The sequence below is a fragment of the Colossoma macropomum genome, unplaced genomic scaffold, assembly GCF_904425465.1.
Source record: "Colossoma macropomum unplaced genomic scaffold, Colossoma_macropomum, whole genome shotgun sequence".
Classification (NCBI taxonomy): domain Eukaryota; kingdom Metazoa; phylum Chordata; class Actinopteri; order Characiformes; family Serrasalmidae; genus Colossoma; species Colossoma macropomum.
The window spans coordinates 19,006,924-19,025,495 of NW_023494784.1; the positions used below are offsets into that span (position 1 = coordinate 19,006,924).

At 39.0% G+C, this 18,572-nt stretch overlaps 2 protein-coding genes across 3 annotated transcripts; both read right to left on the minus strand.

Annotated features, from left to right (window-relative positions):
- Positions 1–1,072: 1,072 nt before the first annotated feature.
- Positions 1,073–4,345, minus strand: zgc:172067 (S-adenosylmethionine-dependent methyltransferase domain-containing protein). 2 transcript variants are annotated; one of them, XM_036573516.1, is made up of 6 exons: positions 4,051–4,345; positions 3,784–3,915; positions 3,482–3,645; positions 3,276–3,393; positions 1,737–2,008; positions 1,073–1,363 (listed from the first exon to the last, which is right to left on the minus strand). In XM_036573516.1, exons 1-6 carry the CDS (start codon positions 4,142–4,144, stop codon positions 1,241–1,243), a joined length of 903 nt encoding a protein of 300 aa, XP_036429409.1. In that variant the 5' UTR covers positions 4,145–4,345; the 3' UTR covers positions 1,073–1,240. The 2 variants fall into 2 exon arrangements, with proteins under 2 accessions (XP_036429409.1, XP_036429416.1); XM_036573523.1 differs by having other exon boundaries at positions 3,784–3,928; positions 4,051–4,140.
- A 7,500-nt stretch (positions 4,346–11,845) lies between these two features.
- On the minus strand, positions 11,846–17,808 carry si:ch211-160b11.4 (titin). The gene is made up of 7 exons (XM_036589137.1): positions 17,684–17,808; positions 16,532–16,582; positions 13,876–15,276; positions 13,648–13,730; positions 12,761–12,898; positions 12,349–12,454; positions 11,846–12,192 (listed from the first exon to the last, which is right to left on the minus strand). Exons 2-7 carry the CDS (start codon positions 16,566–16,568, stop codon positions 12,125–12,127), a joined length of 1,833 nt encoding a protein of 610 aa, XP_036445030.1. The 5' UTR covers positions 16,569–16,582; positions 17,684–17,808; the 3' UTR covers positions 11,846–12,124.
- Positions 17,809–18,572: the final 764 nt, after the last annotated feature.

Here is an 18,572-nt window from a genome sequence, read left to right on the forward strand (position 1 = left end):
TGTCTGGATTGTGGTACCTGTTTAAGGAGAGACGTTTCTAAAAATCCACAGTCACAAGATGCCAGACTAATTTACGTACATCATACTTTCATGGTCTAATAATCTGTCCTGTTTATGTACTCTAATGAAGACAGCACAGAAATACGAAATGCCATCAAATTCAGAGGAAAGCTTCATCAGGATGGCCTGCTTGTTAAGACTCTGTCCTGTTTAGCAAGGCTTGGAGGCCCTCATCCTGTTGTGCTATGAACTCGCAGCCATTTCCCCTCAAGGTGCCTTGCTTTCATTGCTCTATTGTATGTTAAAGATGCTTGCTGCAAGCTTTACCCTGATTGTAATTAAAGCAGACCGTTTTTTTCAGAATTTTCCGGCCATTCTTGCAGCCTGAACCTAGCAGATATGGCCTGCAGGTGGCGGTATGAGTCAGAGAGTTCTAATAGGCCTTGGTGTCAGTCATAGATGCAGAGGTGTTACACTGTTGGTAGTTTTTAATGTTGTCCAGCATAGCAGATTAACAGTGGATTAAAAAAAACAAAATAACACAAGAGGCAAAAACATATAAATGAATAAAATGTTTTTCAACAAACGTTACTATTCCACGACGTTGCATAATATGTAGCGTAAACATTTATGACCATGCCAGACATTAAAGGGGAATTACACCAATCTTTTGAAAAATCTGTGGGAAAACCCTTTAAGCATCTTTGCGTTGGTAGTTACATAATTCAGAGATGTATTTTGCCTTGAAGGACATTTCCTAACAGTGAGAAAATCCCTCCATCCTTTTCTATTATAAAGATATGAGGGCTGTCAACCAACATTAACACTGTTTTTTATTTATTTTTTCAATGTCATTAATGTATGTTCCTACTTTGCTCTTTGAACTACCCATGGCAGTGCACGGTGAAGCCCATGTGCTTACATTCTCTTGCTATGATTGAGTATGTGAATGCAACTTGCATTTTCAAGTGAGTTAAATCAGCGTTAGATAGCGTTAGGTATCAAAATTGAAAACTTTCATCCCATAAAAATGAAGATTTTTACATTTACAGGATGTTATTGAATTGTTGAAATTAATAAATATATTCTGATGAACTGTATGTTTTTAACTATATAAAATAATGTTTTCATGTAATTATTTTAATAGTTTGACAGCCCTAATATATACTTCCAGAGGGTTTTTCCTTCAGTCTATAAATGGTTTTCCGTTTTTATTTCTTTGCTTCTGGTATCCTCTCTCTCACTCCGGCTGTGCCGTGGCCTGGAAGATTTTCACCTCGTCCTTTGTGTTCTCTGCCAGCAGCGTGATGTTGAAGGCTTTCTCGAAATTTTCGATGAATAGCAGGTCTGTCTGGAAACGGATCTATCAGAAATCAGACAAGAGCAACTAATGGGAGGCTGAACACTGCAAAGCATACACCCAGTTAGAGATGGCTCCGTAACTCGTTTCTACCTTAATCTCCTTTTTGTAAAATTGCACAAATGGTGCATACGCCAGCTGGACAAAATGTCACTAGCACCTTATAATGATTAAAGGAATAGCTCACTCAAAATGGCAATTTTGCTAATAAGTAACACAATGCAGAACGGTCCAGTTGGCATTATTTAAATTAGTTCATGCCAGCTAATCCGTATAGCCTAACCTTCATTTGTTCAGTGGTGTTAGTGTTTTGAGCTGGTCCTCTAATGATATAATTTGGGTAGGGGAGCTGGTACTAGGTCAGGTATTAACTGACCTTGTTTGCCCAGAGCAGGATTGTGCCGGGCCTGCAGAAGTGCTTCATGGTGATGAGAAGCTCATCCAGACAGTTGTGATGATAAACGACATCTGCGCACAGGATGTAGTCGTAGTTGTAGATGGAGCTGGGAAATTTTCGGCCCAGTTCTTTCCCCCAGGTCAGCTGGGCCACCTGCGGTGTGTACCTGCAGCGGCCCCGTGTGTTGCGTGAGAGGTTGAAGTTCAGGTTGTCCAAGATCTCTGGCAGATCTGTGGCTGTCACCCATGCACCTAGAAGTGACACAGCTTTGAGACGCTCACACAAACTGTTTCTCAACTTGTTTGCTCCTTACAGCTTAAAATCTTAATTCCTCTCAGCATTTTTCCTCTCAGGCTTTTGAGGATATCTTCCTAATACTGCTACATTATTTTTGATTCAAAAGTATTGAAGGAATACTCCAGTGTTATTAATCTAATCTCTATCTGCCACATCTGGTTAGTTACCACTGACAGTCCCTCTGAACTTAGATCAGAAAACCTGTTGACTCAAAACATGTATTGTAGAAGCCAGGGGGCAGATGCTCTTCGGGTCAGGATGTTTCTGCAGCTACAGGCACGTGTTTAGCTTATTGCATAGAAAATAGGGGAACACTTTGCTGTAGGGCATAAGGTTACATGACACCTACAAAAGCTCATCATGACGACGGACATAAACCTACATAAACATTTATAAAGGCCTAGTCCAACATGTGTCATCTGTTATAAAGGCTTTTTTGGTCAACTTTGATGTTGAAGTTGACATAACTCCTATGTCAGGCAACCATTTTTTTGGAGATTGGGTTGTCATGACACATTTTGGGTGAAATGACAGCACATTATATAAGTGGCTTTGTAACTTAGTGTCTGTCATAGTGACATTATGCTGATGTCACAGCTTAAATCTCATAAAATAGTAACATGAAGCTCACTTTATCGAAGGGCCACAGAAAATGCTGCTTTGTTTGTCACCTGACCTACATGTTTACAACAAATGACGGCTATTGGAGTAAGTCTTCATAAATGTTTATGTAGGGTTATGTCAGTTGTCATGACAGGCCTATGTAGGTGTCCTGTAGCCTTGTGAACACAACCCTTCAGTAGTAATTATTAATAATTATTAGTGTCATAATACATTTTCATAAAAAAATGTTGCTAAATGTAAGGAGCTAATGAAGTTTATGAAGCACATTTTTGGTCAAAATGCATTTTAATAAGTTTTATTCATTTCCCACACCTGTGATTTAAATTTTTAAGTGCAAAGTCATTCCTGAATTACAAAATTACTTTTCTTTTAATTGGAAGTGCATTGTGTAGATGTTAAAACATTATATATATATATATATATATATATATATATATATATATATATATATATATATATATATATATATAAACAAACAATGCTGTTCATCAGTCATTTGTCATTTTTCTCTGTAAATGTGCAGAAACACCCATGAAAGTTTTCAGTACAGATAAATAATAGATATTAAATTGGAAGTTATCCTTAAAGCTCACTTACCCATTAAACTGGCCACGATGGACACGAGTCCTGTCCCTGCTCCCAGCTCCAGCACTGCCTTATCTAGCAGATTGAACTGCTCCTGATTTTTTTCCAGGTAGCTGCAGAGAGCCACTGCCTGAACACATTTCAATTGATGCTCATCACCTTAATAAGAACCAAACTAGTCTCAGGCATTTCAGTCATCTGTATGTGGCACTTCTCACCCCGGGCCAGATGAGAGCACCATATGTGTCCAGTGATTCACGGATGCTGATCTCATGGCCTGCAAAGGAGAAGCTTTCCATTCCTAATGAGTAGAAGACGCTTGGCTCCCAGGCGTTTCTCCTCTCCAGCGCCTCTCCAGCCATTACTTCACTGTCCAGTTCCTCTGTGGCAAAATGGAACATGGTACAACTACAACATTTCAGCAAGTGAGCTTCATTGTACCCATGCAAATAAATGTCACATCTCCATATGCTGTACATTACAGCTAAACAAATGGCTGGTCGTGTAGCTTTCTACTTGCCCTCGTCTATGACATTGGGCTGAGGTTTGATGTGATCTGGATGCTTAATGATTCTCTTCTTCGGTTCATTTGTAAGGCTTCGTTTTTCACTTGTTTCCATTGTAGGGCCAGTTCTGATACCACTTTCTTGACCTGTGGTAACCAACTTGCAATACAATACAAATATTACAATATAAACTCTCCATATTATCACTCCATTCCATTACTGCAGTTTGGTGGCTGCATATGAATCTAATGCATAAAATAACATAAACTGAGCTCACTCACTTAAGCTTCCTGAGTGCTTCTTTTGCTCTCTTGCGCAAAAACACGCTCCCACCGACCTGTTTAAGGGACAGTCCTTCTCAAATGTTGCCATCATCTAGGCATCCCTGAGCTTATAAAGCAGCACTGTCCCCTCTTGGTCCACCCACAGAATCACTGAGCTATATTTAAAAGGGTTTGTAAATGTAAGCGTGAGAAGAGGGGAGAGTAGAGCAGCTTAAAGCTAAAGCGCTTTGGATCAAGTCCTCTCCCATGGGTTGACTGATCCTTCTCACCAGAGCCATGTCCCTAGCCTGTTTGTAAAAGAGGGTGGGATGGAGCAGTAATGATCTGCTCGTATTCACACCGGCCTTATCTGCCAGTGATTGAGGATTACTTCACCGTGCATGCCTCCACGCATGCAGATATGGTGAGCTCAAAATCTGCGTAGCCTGAGAGCAATCAATAACCTTTGCTTGGCTATTTTGAGGCACAAATGGAGCCCATGCTGAAACCAGGCTTCAGTAACATCATGGCTCTTTACCACTGTGCAGATACAAGCCTAACCCATTCATAGTGCCAGCTGAATGACTTTGGAAGAGCCACCCAGGTCCAGTATCCCCTCCAGACATAGATGGGGAAACTAAAGCTTGGAGAGTTTCTCAAGCCACTTTGGATGTTTTGACAGCGCTGCTGGATAGAGTGACCTAACCCTTAGTTTTAATGACCTGGGTGGAGCCAAGCAGCAGGAATAACCTGAGCCTCAAATAATTACCTGGCAAGCTTCTTGGTGCCTTAAGCTCTAGCTATTCAGTGTCAGTGATTTTGACTAAACAAGGATAGAGAGTGGTTTTATTCAGTTCTTATAATTCGGTTCTTATAATTTCAATTCTTATAATTTTTTTTCATTGGATATTTCAATCAGTCATTTAAATACATAATACCACTGTGTTCTCTTTTTTAAATGTAACTGCGCTACAGGACCAGCGGCTTGTAATGGTATATACAGTGGCCCCAAAAAGTTTTTTGACATTTTGTGCTGTATTTAAGTGATTTATGTTTGGGAACAAAAAGTTAAACCAAGTAGCATTTATTATCAACAGACCATTCCAGGACTTGGCAAAGTATTCTTTGAAAATGCATCTGGTGGGTTTCAGATTGTTATTGTTTGAGCAGTGTCTTGTACAGATTTCTGCAGGTTTACATCCAAAATGTGTCTTTGCACCTCTGAGTTTGTGATCCCATCAATGAACACAAGCTCGCTGACACCACTGTAAGAAAAGCAGCCACAGACTTTGACGTTTCCACCTCAGTGCTCAACTCTTAGTACAGTCTGGTTGGAATTCTTCTTCAGCCTTTCTCCACACAAAGAGTCAATTTGATGATGTGCTAGGAGGGTTTTTCTTCAAATGTAATTTTGTTAAACATTTTAGTAACCTAAAGAACTTAATTCAAGTTTGCCAATGGTTAAATGGTGTCCAAATACATTTAAGACCACTGTATTGCTGGTGCACTCATTTTTTAGAAAATGTAAATATTTTTTGAGAAAATGCGAAGTTCTGAGAAATGTATTTAGACTGTTTAGTGACATGTAAGTCAGACATACTGACTTTCAAAAGAAACAAAGAGCTCTAAAGTGCTGTATTTACTAACTTAACTGGCATTAAAGGGCATTTGTACTATTGCAGAAGTAAAACATAGCTGAAGATGGCAAACTAATTCAATAACCTAATCCTTTTGACTACATTAGCCATTACGTATTCAATTAGGTATTATGTTCCCTGTAACAGAGTATGTTCTGGGAGAAACCCAGCTGTGTTTCATGTTGTAAATGATATAATGATTCAGGTATGGAGCCTCTTTGGCCCATGTAAGAGATATTTGGTTCCTCTGAATAGCTGCAGGATGGAAGCCAGTGTGGCTGCTGACACCTGATTACTATGGCTGTATATCTAACCACATGCCTTCATAATTTCATGTAGGTCACATTTTCTATGGTGGTACGCTTACCAGTTATTTGAAGCAACCAAATAATAAAGGAATGAGTCACATTTTGATTTATGTCTAACACGCTACGAGGTTCTCCTGTAACTGGGTCAAATGTAACTACATAACCATCATTTTAACTGTGCATGGAATTAGATTAACAAGATGAACATGCAAAACTAACCTGAAAAAGAGATTGGGCTGTTTCTTGCCATAAACAAACATTCCTGAAACTGGGTCTTCTGGGAAATCCACTGGATTATGCTCAATCCTGTTGTGTACTGAACATCAACACATTATAACATGACATTATTCTTTAACAGAGCTGTATGGAATGTCATTGTGACGACCCCATAAAGGCCGATGTCGTCAGCCAGGAGAGAATGATGGACAGATGAGCTGCTTTAATCTGCGTTTGTTGTCAAGTGGAGCCAGATGGATCCCTCGCTCTATGGCTCTCTGGTTATAACAGGAGGGGTTAAGTGCAGTGCTCGATCTGCATACTACGACTAGCTTTGTAGGCTCAGATGGGGCAAAATACCTAATCTCATACACTGGAATAGTGGTCTCTGTAAGGCTTCACCGACAGAACCCTCTGAGTTCCACTCTCTGGAGAGTGGATTAGCTCCATCACAACAGATACTTCACATAAGCTGCAGCCAGACAACACCAGAAAAATGATTCATGGTTAAACCAGAGCCACCCACAAGTTGAGCATTAACCTCCCATCAACACTCCCTCTGCTCCCCTAAATAGCAGCCCTGCTGCTCCATCCTGATTTCAGCTACTACAGGAAATGATCCAGAGAGCAGTGCTGCATCTCATTCCACAAACAGTTGTATGCAGACATTTGGGCACCCCTGGTCAAAGTACATGTTTTTGTTGCTTTTCTAAGTGAAAAAAAGTGAACACGTCCTCTACAGCGAAGAAACTTAAATATGGCATTTTTGTGCAAAGTTCAGCACATAATTTCTTTGCATAATATTTGCATATTAGGGAAAAATCATGAAATATAAAATGTTAAATTCATAATCAATAAATAAACAGTAATTGTGTGTTCAATTGTGCAGAGATGTGCTCTCTGTAGAGGATGTATTTACTTATTTTCACATAGAAAATCAATAAAACGTGCAATTAGACCAGATGCGCCAAAATACTTTTTGCCATGACTGTTTATGGGTAATAACGTGCAAATAATGTTGGTGTTACAAAATCAAGTATTGCTAGCAGTCATAGTTGGGCATAGTTGAGTCATATTTGCAATAAGAATATTCTTAGCTAGCCAAGCCTATTCTGCTTAAAGGGGAATTCCACAGACTTTTAAAATTTTCTGCATAATTCAATGGTTGAGCTGTAAACAAAATCTTTCAGAGTGGTTTGATGTGAAATGCTCCATTCTAGGGAAACTTACTGACTTAGATGTCTTTACAGTGGTGGTGATAGAAACAAGGGGTCATAAGGTCTACAACACAAATATAGCCATTTTATTTACTTTGGGGACTATTTTACCTTACAACTCCCTGTGTGTACCTCTCCACCATGAATGTATTTTTTAAGCCTAAAGCTGATCTCAAAACTAAGTTGAATTTTTCTTCATGCAAGCTGGTTGTTTCAGCTAGATAATGTTTGAGCTTGTGATTTGATTGGTTAGTACATGCTTGCTCCTGCACTCCTGCAACCTTCTTTCTGAAGATCTGCTTTCCTGAAGAGTTTTGTTCTGACCTGCATCTAACATGCTGCACCCCTTAAACCCCTGCTGCCCCCAACATACCTAACATTAACACTTTTGATCCAGCCAATAAAGAACTTCTGAAGGAAGTTCTTCTGGAGCAAGTATGGAAATTATGGCTGGAGCTACACTCTGCAGGATGGTAGGTCTCCAGGACCAGGGTTGGTGACCACTTGTTTGGTTGAATGTTCTTTCCTGTGATCTAACAACTTAGCTGAATATTTCCTCCTCTGATTTCATTGGTTAGTACAAGATTCCCTCCTGCACACTGATTGGCTAGTGCTACGTTTTCCCTTGTGCTCTAGTTGACTAGATGAATTTTTCATCCTGAAATCTGATTGTCTAGTACAGTGGTTCCCACCCCTCATCCTGGAGGACCCCCTGCCCTGCACAGTTTTGTGTTTTCCTGCTCTCCATACACCTACTAATCAGTTAATTAGAAGCCCATCCTGGCTTGAACTGGGTGTTTTAGAGCAGGAAGACACAAACGTGCAGGGTAGGGCATATTCCAGGACCAGGATTAGGAACCAATGGTCAAGTACAATTTTCCATCCTGCGATCCTGTGAGAAATAATACTAACAATTTACAATCCAGCATGCATTCTCATATCAAGACGTATTTATGATGATTCATATCCATATTCATCAGGTTTGGACATATTCCAGAATTTGTTATAAAAATAGATTCATGTATGTAAATAATAAGTATTATCCCTGTTGTCCTCTGAAAACAGAGTATGCAAGTATATATATATATATATATGTACATATGTATGTATAAATATATATGTGCGTATGTGTGTGTGGGTGCGTGTGTGTGTGGGAAGAGTGGGACTTTTAAACGTGACAAAAACACTTCAAGGGCACTTGGATCATCCAGGGTTTTTTTTTTTTATCAGGATGTTTTTGATGATAGTTTATGAGTAAGACTTAAGTGGCTTGTCGTAAATGTTTATTGATGTAAACGTTAGATATCAGCTTCTTCTGAGTACATTAAATCTCTTTTCCTGGTTCGACATGCCAAAGCTTTGCATTTGATGAGGACAAAGCAGGACATATTTTTGAGTTCAGAAATTACAGTGATAATTCATGCACGCTTCACGTGAATACAACTTTTTATTGTTCATAGTCTTGCATGTGTGTGCATGTGAGTGGGCGGGGAAGATGGGTTCATTTTTGATCACGTGTGTTTATGGTCAAGTTCCTGTGCAAGTATTCCTATGCAAACTCGCACGCACGTGTGTGTGTGTGTACCTGAGAGAAACAAAGCTGGTTGCTATGTGTTAATTTGTTATAAAAATAACAGCATTAGCTTTTGGTTCGTCATCAAGTGTAGAACTGATATTAATTCATAAACAGCTGCTGCAGCAGAATAGAAATCTGACTCAAACACAAGGGACAAAGCATTTATTTGTCATTAACCTGATGAAAGAGTACTCCAGTATTATTGAAATTGAATTCTTGTACTTTTACATTTCCATTTTCGCTGCTTATTTTTTAATTTAGAGCTTTCAAGTACTTGTTACAAAGCTTGTTTAACCCCTAAATTACTACAGAAATACTCTTGGGTGTAACATTAATAATTTGAGTATACTTGTGCAGATATGTTTGAGTTTACTGGTTAGCTCATAGTAACTGACCTAAAATGCTATCAGCCCACTGGAAATTCTCCCAAATCTCCCGATTAACTATTCCAACATTGCTTTTTACTTTTATATTGAGTATATAAATATTGATTCTTTTTTTACAGACTAGTATATTTTGATGCTTTACTTTCACTTTTAATTGAGTAAGTTTTTGGCTAAGTAATCAATTTTCAGTATACTTTCAAGAGAATTACTGTAAGTATTAACCATGCTTGTATATAATTAATATACGTACATTTGCACCTCCTAAACTAGACAGAGAAGTTTTCAATTATATCTTGTTAGAATTTTGAGGCTAATTGAGAGAGTAAGTCATCCTGATTAGTGCACAATATGATCTGTGAGTTAATGATATGATCTGTAAGTTAAACCTAAACCCCTCCTGAGGTATGAAGCCTTGTGGATGTGGACAAAATGTATGCTTCAGATTTAAAAGGCCTGCCTGTAGTTCTTTCTGAAGGCACCATTAACAACTATATATCTGCACAGCAACAAGGCAAGAAAGGATACTTGTAATACTTTATCTGAACCTGACCTTGGAGTATAGAGAGTTCAAAGACAAGACAAAGTGTGAAAGAGCAAAGAGCTACAAAATAAAATAGTTATTACTTATTTCCTTGCTGTATGTCCATGTGTGAGTATGTAATGACAAAAGAGATGCCCTCATTCTGATGGGGCATGAAACACTGCGGCCAATCTGTGGCTTGAAAAATTCCACACCAACACACACACAGGCACAACTCCCCAGAGCTTCTCAACTTGATCCATTATTCTAGTAACAGAGGTGTTTTTAATGGACCAAAGTCTGAATCATGATGATCATCATGGAAGGCGGCTGGCCTCAGAACAAACACTGCTCTCAGACCAAGTGGCTCTCTCTTTATCCCCCAGATGACACACAGAAACAGAGGATTCCTGGAATTCCAGGCTGGCTGAGGGGACGGAAAGCGGGCAGCTCTGTGTTGAGAGCAACTAGCTCAAAACCAGTGCCTGACTAAAGCCTGATGCATTGTCCAAAAGCTACTGCAGTCTCCAATTTAGGGCAGCTGAGTTAGACACTACCTCTGTGGAACAGCCCTGACAAACAGAGATCAACAAGATACAGTGAAATCTCCCATCCCAGGAATAAACTGGATCAGTACTTTGCTTCCAAGCATTTTGCCTCTGTCATAAACCAGAAAAAAATCCTCCCCTGGGATCATTGCAACTCGCCTTTCCCTAATTATCTCAACTGCTTGTGCTGCACATGTGGAAAACAATACATTTTAACAGCTTTTAACCTCACAGTTCTTTCAGTCTCTCAGCACACAGAACACTTAATGCTCACCTGCATCAGCAGCACCACACATTACTGAGGCCTGATCATTTCATTCCATCTGGGACCTACAGTACCTCTCTGATTGACTCATCCAATGCTCTGTCCACATATATGTTCTTGCATAGCACCTGTCTTATGCAACCTAATGAGAATGTAGTAAAACTTTTTGTCCAAATGACTAAACTTATTCACTTCAAACGATATTTTGTATATGGCAAATTAATTGGAGGCAATGCTGTCAACATATCACTTCGGAGGGGAAGCCTCAGGGCCATCTAGATCTTCAGAGGAGGCCTAATGATCCTTCACTGGGTCCCTTTAAATAACTAGCTTTAAATAAGTAGCTACAGTAGCTAGCAGTATAGGCCACAACATTAGCTAGCGTTAAATAAAATTGCCGCAGCTTGGTAGCTTTCATTGTAGCATATTAATCAGATGATTAGCCCTATAAACTCTGATAAAAGATTATACCCAGTCTGTCTTCGGGTTGACCGTTCACTTGCATACAAAATGTGGAGCATTTTGAAATTAATTACTCGCTCTGAATTTGTATTTTAACACAAACTGAGTCATGACTGTCATGTAATGCTTACCAACCTCACAGCAGTAGAGAACACATTTATGTGCAGAGGATGGATAGGTTGATGGCATTACTGTATAACTTATTGCTCTGTACTGTCAGCACAATCAGGACACCTTAGTGAAAATAGTAATGTATGTAGATGATGTTGCAGGCAGCAACTCATATTAGGATGAGGGATTATAACTGACTTTTGAAAGTAAAGCCATTATTGAAAGCACATCCCAGTCATTGTTCAGTTTGGTTCCAGGACTTTCTGGCTTGTTGTCAAGTTTAATGAGGAAGCCAGCAGGGAGATGATTAGGGAGATCATCTAGAACTAGTGAGAATATGTTTACGACCAGTTGTTTGAAGGTCATTTAAGAAAGCATATCATCTTACATCACCCTACTATAATAACTCATGAAACTATTTCAGTTACTCTGATAGTTCTAGTATGTTCTTACCTTTTCATATTACGTTCATATTGTTAATAGTAAGAGTGTACGTCTCTCCAAATATATCAAGACAAATTTCTGTACACGGCAATTGTCTTTTGTATTAGTGAGCAGGACAACAGGTCACAGTAGAAAAAGTTTGTTTTAATGTATTTTTCATATACAAAATCAAAGTATGTGACTGATGTGAGACAATAATAGACAACTAAGACAATATGAGATAATATGTACATTTATAATATTTGGTGGCACTGAGAAACCTGACGTAATCACTGTGCAACTATCAAACTGGCACAACAAAATGAAATAAATATTAAAAAGTTAGAGCTTTGGCAAATAAAAAAAAAAAAATTATCTCAAGCAAGAAGTCCAGTGAATTTTTGGCAGTAGGTTGGTGGCTCCTTAATAAGGATAGGAGCAGATAAAGGCTCGCAGGTCCCAGCATGGCATGTCATTGAACTTCCCATCACCTGTAAGGAAATATTACAGTGGTGGTGACATATCAAACAGCACAGGTGCAACTCTGCAGCACAGAAAAATCTATTAACTGAAATATGCTGTACTGTGATTATTTAGACACTGCACTTATTATGCTCATTCTGTAAATGTTTAGATTAAGAGCTTACTCAGTAACTCCACGCAGTTTTCCACTCCAGCAGTGTTATTAGGCTCCCCAGGTAACCAGTCAGCATAGCTCCAATGTGTCCCGTCCAGCCATATGAAGCGTCTGGTCTGAGAACACATAACAACTAACTTTGAGGTAAGTACAAAAGCAACTAGAAAAAACAAACTCTACTCTTGTTTCAGATCAAAAGACTGAAAGCAAGTGTCCCAAAAAGAATGGAAGCTGCAATAAAGGCAAAAAGTGCACACACTGAATGCTGAAAAATGTACATTTTATTTAGCTGTTGAGGCTTCTGTGTTATTGTCTGTTAAGTATATGTTTCCTGCATGTTTTGGTTGGCCAAAAAAGATTGGCCTCTGACTTTTACGCAGTACTGTGTGTACAGTATAAAGCACTCAAACAGATAAACATACATCTAGGTATCTCAGGCCTCCAATCCAGGTACGTGTTCGACCCCCATTTTTGTCCATGAGCGCCATCATGTGTGTGTGAATGTAGCTGCTTGTCACAGAAGCCAAATGTCCATCAGGGAACTGTTGTTGGCAGTAAAACTGATAAAAAACAGACAACAATTGCAACGTGAATCAGAGATTGCTCACCAATAGCTTCGAAAACCTCAGAGAAAAATGTAACAGGAGTAGTTCACATCCACAGTGAATTTTACTCTGGACTACATTCAAACATTGAAAGACATAAAATGTTAAACCAAACCAGCCTTAAAGGGAAATTCCACCCACCTTTAACATGTCTGTATAATTAAATCATTAAGATGTTAACAGTCATTCAGAGAAGTTTGATGTTAAATGCTCCATTCTAGATAAACGCAATAAGTCAGAATTGTGCACAGTGTTGCTAATTGGAACCAGACATCTGGTTGATGATCTGTAAACTAAAATTTATTTTTAAAAACCCATTCATGGCTATTCCAGCTAATTAACTTCTACAGAGGTCCTTGATTGGCTGGATTGGGTGCATCAGAGTTAAATAAGAGGGAGGCAGCCTGTTAGTTGCAGGCTGGAACTAAACCCTGCAGGAAAGCAGATCTCCAGGAGGAAGGTTGGTGACTACTGTTCTAGAGAGTAAATAAAATGGCTATATTTGTGTTGTAGACATTATGATCTCTGGCTCCCATCACCTCTATTGCAAAGAAATCAGAATATGTTTTCTCTACAATGCACTATTTCACATTAAACTACTCTGAATGACTTTGTTTTAATTTCAACTATTGAATTAAGCGGATTTTGAAAAATTGGTGAAATTCCCCTTTAAGACTAACAGAGATGAAAGCATCCACTGATACCTCAGCATCAGCCGCTCTCTTGGGTCCCCTGAAGAACTGGTAACATTTACTGTTGATGACTACACCGTTGCATGTCTGCCACCCTGTGGATTCCACATGACAGTTACTCGTCTCCAGTGTACTTTTGTTTTTCTCAAAGCATGAAAAACCAGCCCCTGTATAGTACATACCTAAGTCCCAACTGTCCCATACACTATAACTTTTGTTTGAAGTGTTATTAACACTTACTGTACTGGGATGCATCACTCTCAGCTGGTTCCTCTGCGATTAATTCTCTCTTTTCTCTTATTAAATTCTCATTCATTAACGACTCCTCCATATAAGCCCGATCAGCCATCATTAGCTCTTCCTCTCCAATCAGGGACTCTGTCTCTCTCTGTTCATGATCCTGCATTAACAATTGTTCCTGTGAAGGTTCAAATGCCAACATTCGATCCTCGGCCATATTGTATTCGGGCTCCACTGGCTCCATTAATGGCTCTTCGTCTGCAAGATAACCTGCCTCCACTAATTCATCTTCCTGAAAGACATTCCTATCTTCCGCCACTAAGGTCTCTTCAGGTTCTAGCTCCATCACTGGCTCCACAAATTCATTGGGGTTTCTCTGATAGATTTCCTGCACTTCTAAATCAAAATTCAGCTCCATCCCAGTCTCTAATGCATCTTCTTGCAAGACATTCCTTTCTTCCTCAACTAATGTCTCTTCAGGTTCTAGCTCCATCACTGGCTCTACAAATTCATTGGGGTTCCTCTGATAGATTTCCTGTACTTCTAAATCAAAATTCGGTTCCATCCCAGTCTCTAATTCCTCTTCCAGCAAGACATTTCTATCTTCCTCCACTAATATGTCTTCAGGTTCAAGGTCCAGCATTGGCTCCTCCACAAATTCACTGGGGTTCCTCTGATAGGCTTCTTGCACTTCTGAATCAAATTCCGACTCCATCTTGGTCTCTAATGCCTCTTTCTGCAAGACATCCCTTTCTTCCTCCACTAATATCTCTTCAGGTTCTAGGTCCAGCACTGGCTCCTCTACAAATTCACTGGGGCTCCTCTGATGGACTTCCTGCTCTTCCGAAACAAATTCTGGCTCCTTTCCAGTCTCTAATGCCTCTTCCTGAAAGACATTCCTCTCTTCCTCCACTAATGTCTCTTTGGGTTCTACATCCAGCACTGGCCCCTCTACAAATTCATTGGGGTTCCTCTGATGGACTTCTTGCGTTTCTGGAACAGGTTCTTGCTCTTTCGCTGGCTCTTCTGCTGCCAGATCCTCCTCAGCTATTTCCATCTGCCCCGTAAGTGCCTCTTTTTGATCCTTTGGCTCATCCATGACAGGTTCTTTCTTGAGCTCTATCTCCTTAATAACTTCATTTGCTCCTGCCTCCTGTTTCTTGACAAGAGGCATGTCTTCCACCAGACTTTGCACTTTAACCGGCTCATTCTGCTGCACTGGGTTTGGTTCAGCTGCTTTCTCCTGCACTACTGACTCTTTCCTGGCAACAGGTTTTGGATCCTCTTGCACCACATGACCCTGCTCAGGCAGTAGGTCTGCCAGCAGAGGACTTCTCTCCCTCTGAACCACCTCCACACTCTCCACTGGTAACCAGTCCTGCACTGGGAGACCAACAGCCACTGCAAGACACAATAATGATGAACAGCAAAATTCAGATCATTCATAAAGTAAGTACTTAGTGGTCATTTTTCTGACATGAGATGTCCAACCTAGGATCTACAACACCATTCAATTAGAAGGTTATTGATTAGCTTCCCATGTGGAGGGAACAAATGTTTTGACCTAATCCTGGAGAACCCTATTTTCAAGTGCCCAGTTTTCGGGGATGCGAGATCTTGAGCTGCTCATTAACAGACTTCACATGTTTTGAGAAGATTCACTCCTTCAAATAATCTTTACTGGTGCAAGTAGGTTGCAGGGTTCAAATAGCATTCATTGGGATATAAAGATATTTCTGATTTAAGTTTCAGCAATACCCCCCCCTCAAAAAAAAAAATAAATAAAAAAATACAGGTTTCAGTTTAAACCTATTCAGCCTTCATTAGTGCTGTATGTGTGTGCTGTACTATCTGCTTATACTTTACTAGAAACAGTTTTAGAATATGCCAAAGCATAAGAATATCATAATGTAGAACCTATTCTTTGCCAGATATTGATTTTAGAGCAATATACTGTATAAGCTCTGCAAAACATAAAACACACACAGAAAACTAAACAAAACAAGATTTCACCCAAAATATTCAGCAATTGTCCAAAATCATGCCAAACCTTTGGCCTGTGTACATCAGTTGAGGGATAGACTGTGTCAGAGCGGCTCAACCAGAAGGCCTTGCCATTCATACTGTAGCATTCTTGAACACGCTAAAATACCATATTGAACTGAAATTTATAGGGAAATTCAGACAAAACAATTACAAACCATTTCATCATTCATAGCATGTCCGTGACAGAAAGTGGAAAAAGGATCAAACCCAAATCTAAATAAACACACATCCATTGTACAAATTTAAAAACCTCAATAGGTAATTCAGGCATTGTATAACTCTATTACATATCTCTACTGACAAACACTGTCTTTTTTTGGTTGAGACAAGATGTGAGATCTGTGTTAACTGTTTTGTAAAAGTATGTGAAAACCAATCAGAGTGGACTTCAGTGAAAGCAATGAGAATGTGTTAACATATTTGCAAAAGGACACATCTGCTTTGCTAAGAAAGTGACTTAGATGTAAACGTAAGTGTAAAAACTTAGAAGATTAAGTTGATCCCAGTTACATTAAATGTGTTTGAGTGATCATGAAAAACTGTAATAAGCAAATAATAATTATAATTTTTTAAGCATGTGCAATAGAATTATAAAGCATTTAGACCGCACCTGCAAGGCTCAGAAACAGCAAAACATAGGTCCTCATACTTATCGCCGCACCTGAGAGAGAGAGAGAGAGAGAGAGAGAGAGAGAGAGAGAGAGAGATAACCATTAATTCAGACTTCTATGTGAGGTTCTACACTTTTTCTCAGTTGCTTGAACATTTTTGTCCATTCAGAAGCCTTATCTTCAAAACAGATAACACACGATACCTAAAAGAGGCTTAATGGCCAAAATAACAGTTTATTTATCAAAATAGTTTGACCCCCAAAAAATACCAAACATACTACATCTTACAATCAAGTGAATAAATTCCTTCAATTACTCACTGAACAACAACCAAAAAATACAAAATACAGGTTTCAGTTTAATCCTATTCAGCCTTCATTAGTGCTGTGTGTCTATGCTGTTCTATGACGCTGATATTTTGCTGTAAATAATTCTACAATGTTTCAAAGTTTTTTAAACTTAAAAAAATCATCTAACATAATCATGATGCATTATTAACCGTTATATCTACCAGTGTTAAATCTCACTGTGTGTCTATCATATCATATGTGTATTATCATATCAACAATCTGATTGGTCGCCGCTCAGTTCATTTGCATACAGTATGTCCTGAAGGAGAGAGCAGAGTGAAGATGTGCATATATCGCATATATGTGCATCAAATATATGCTAATCAGAATAACCTTTCTGCTCTCCCTGTTCAACTGTTTTGAAAAAGTCTGTGAAAATGAGGGAAAGTAATAGGAGACTCCTGCTTTGCTAAAAGACTGACGATGATGATGAAGTTGACTCCAGTTTAATTAAAAGTGTTTTAGCAATCGAGAAAAACTTTTATTTTAATTCAGTCCCTTTTTATATTGATACACAAACAATGAAAATGATAAAACATTTTCTCAGACAGTGTTCCCAGATACTGAGGCTGAAGTACTCTCACCAGCCCTGGTTCAGCTTATGAAGGCTTCGTAAATTAGCTGTCGAGCTGCTGTGGCCGGATTGAGGTAAGTTAAAGAGTAAAATGGCTAGCACAAGGGTCCTTTAGGAGCAGCAACACTGACCTAAATAAATGAACACTCTTAACCAATCATGCATTAATGGAAATTTGTGTGAACAAGAAAGAAAGACAGAGGAAAAGAAAAGCACAAGTTGCTTACCTGCATAAATGCTCTCTGTGCACTCCTGAGTTTGGTTTTATGGTTTTGTTGTGACTTAAAGATCTTTCTCGTCTTATATATCTGACTGGGGCTGGATATTGGCTCATTGACTTTGTGCTGTACTGCAGAGATTCTGCCTATTTTACAGTCCTCCTTATCTAAGCGATACCTTATTACTGCCACGTGACTTCCAGGAACAAGCTTTCAATGGGTTCAAAGTGTTTTAGATTGAATGACTGCGGCTTCATTAAAAAATAACATCTAAACAACATTATGTAAGTCTACATTAGAGCACAACAGAGTGCCAATCAAAACACAGCAGGGGTTCAGTGTCTATCAGCATGATTCCTGCCTATCAGCTTTATTTGGGTTTCTCTCCCATCATAAAATAATGAATAGCATGAAATGTATTTTTACAATGTTTATCTTAACTGGAAACCACAATTCTTTTAACCCCTTAAATGGCCAGGGCTCACTAGTGGGTCCAAAGTTTTATTACACTTCTATAAGCTAAGAATGGCTCAGCCAGTTTGCATTGAAGTCCTTGTAGTTACTGGATAATAAGCCTTAGTATGTAATAAGCCTGGAATTTAAGGGGTTAATCTATGTGATATTAAAAGAAGCAAACATAGATATTGTATGTGCGTATAAAATGTTGCTCCTTTTTGCCCAAATCATTGTACTTTGTGCTGAGTTTTGTTCTGTTCTTGAGTATTGATTTTATTGGCTATCACACATGTCCATCTTTATGAGTACATTTAGACCCACCCAATCATATCTACAGTGTTTCTGGATTTTGTTGTTATTGTGTAATATCAGCTTATATTTACATCTTCCAGGAAAAAGTCTTTATAATCAGCTTTGAACGTGACACCTTTGGTTTTAGTTG

Bases quoted from the DNA above. Each gene is read 5' to 3' on its own strand.
- zgc:172067 (XM_036573516.1), bottom strand. From the start codon at position 4,144: ATGATGGCAACATTTGAGAAGGACTGTCCCTTAAACAGGTCGGTGGGA. The intron at 3,646-3,783 runs GCAAGTAGAAAG...ATTTTGCCACAG, and splicing joins GCCCAATGTCATAGACGAGG to AGGAACTGGACAGTGAAGTA. The intron at 1,364-1,736 runs GTCAGTTAATAC...GATTTCTGATAG, and splicing joins TCCTGCTCTGGGCAAACAAG to ATCCGTTTCCAGACAGACCT.
- si:ch211-160b11.4 (XM_036589137.1), bottom strand. From the start codon at position 16,568: ATGAGGACCTATGTTTTGCTGTTTCTGAGCCTTGCAG. The intron at 15,277-16,531 runs GTGCGGTCTAAA...TGTGTCTTGCAG, and splicing joins GCTGTTTCTGAGCCTTGCAG to TGGCTGTTGGTCTCCCAGTG. The intron at 12,455-12,760 runs GTATGTTTATCT...ATGTGTTCTCAG, and splicing joins GAGGCCTGAGATACCTAGAT to ACCAGACGCTTCATATGGCT.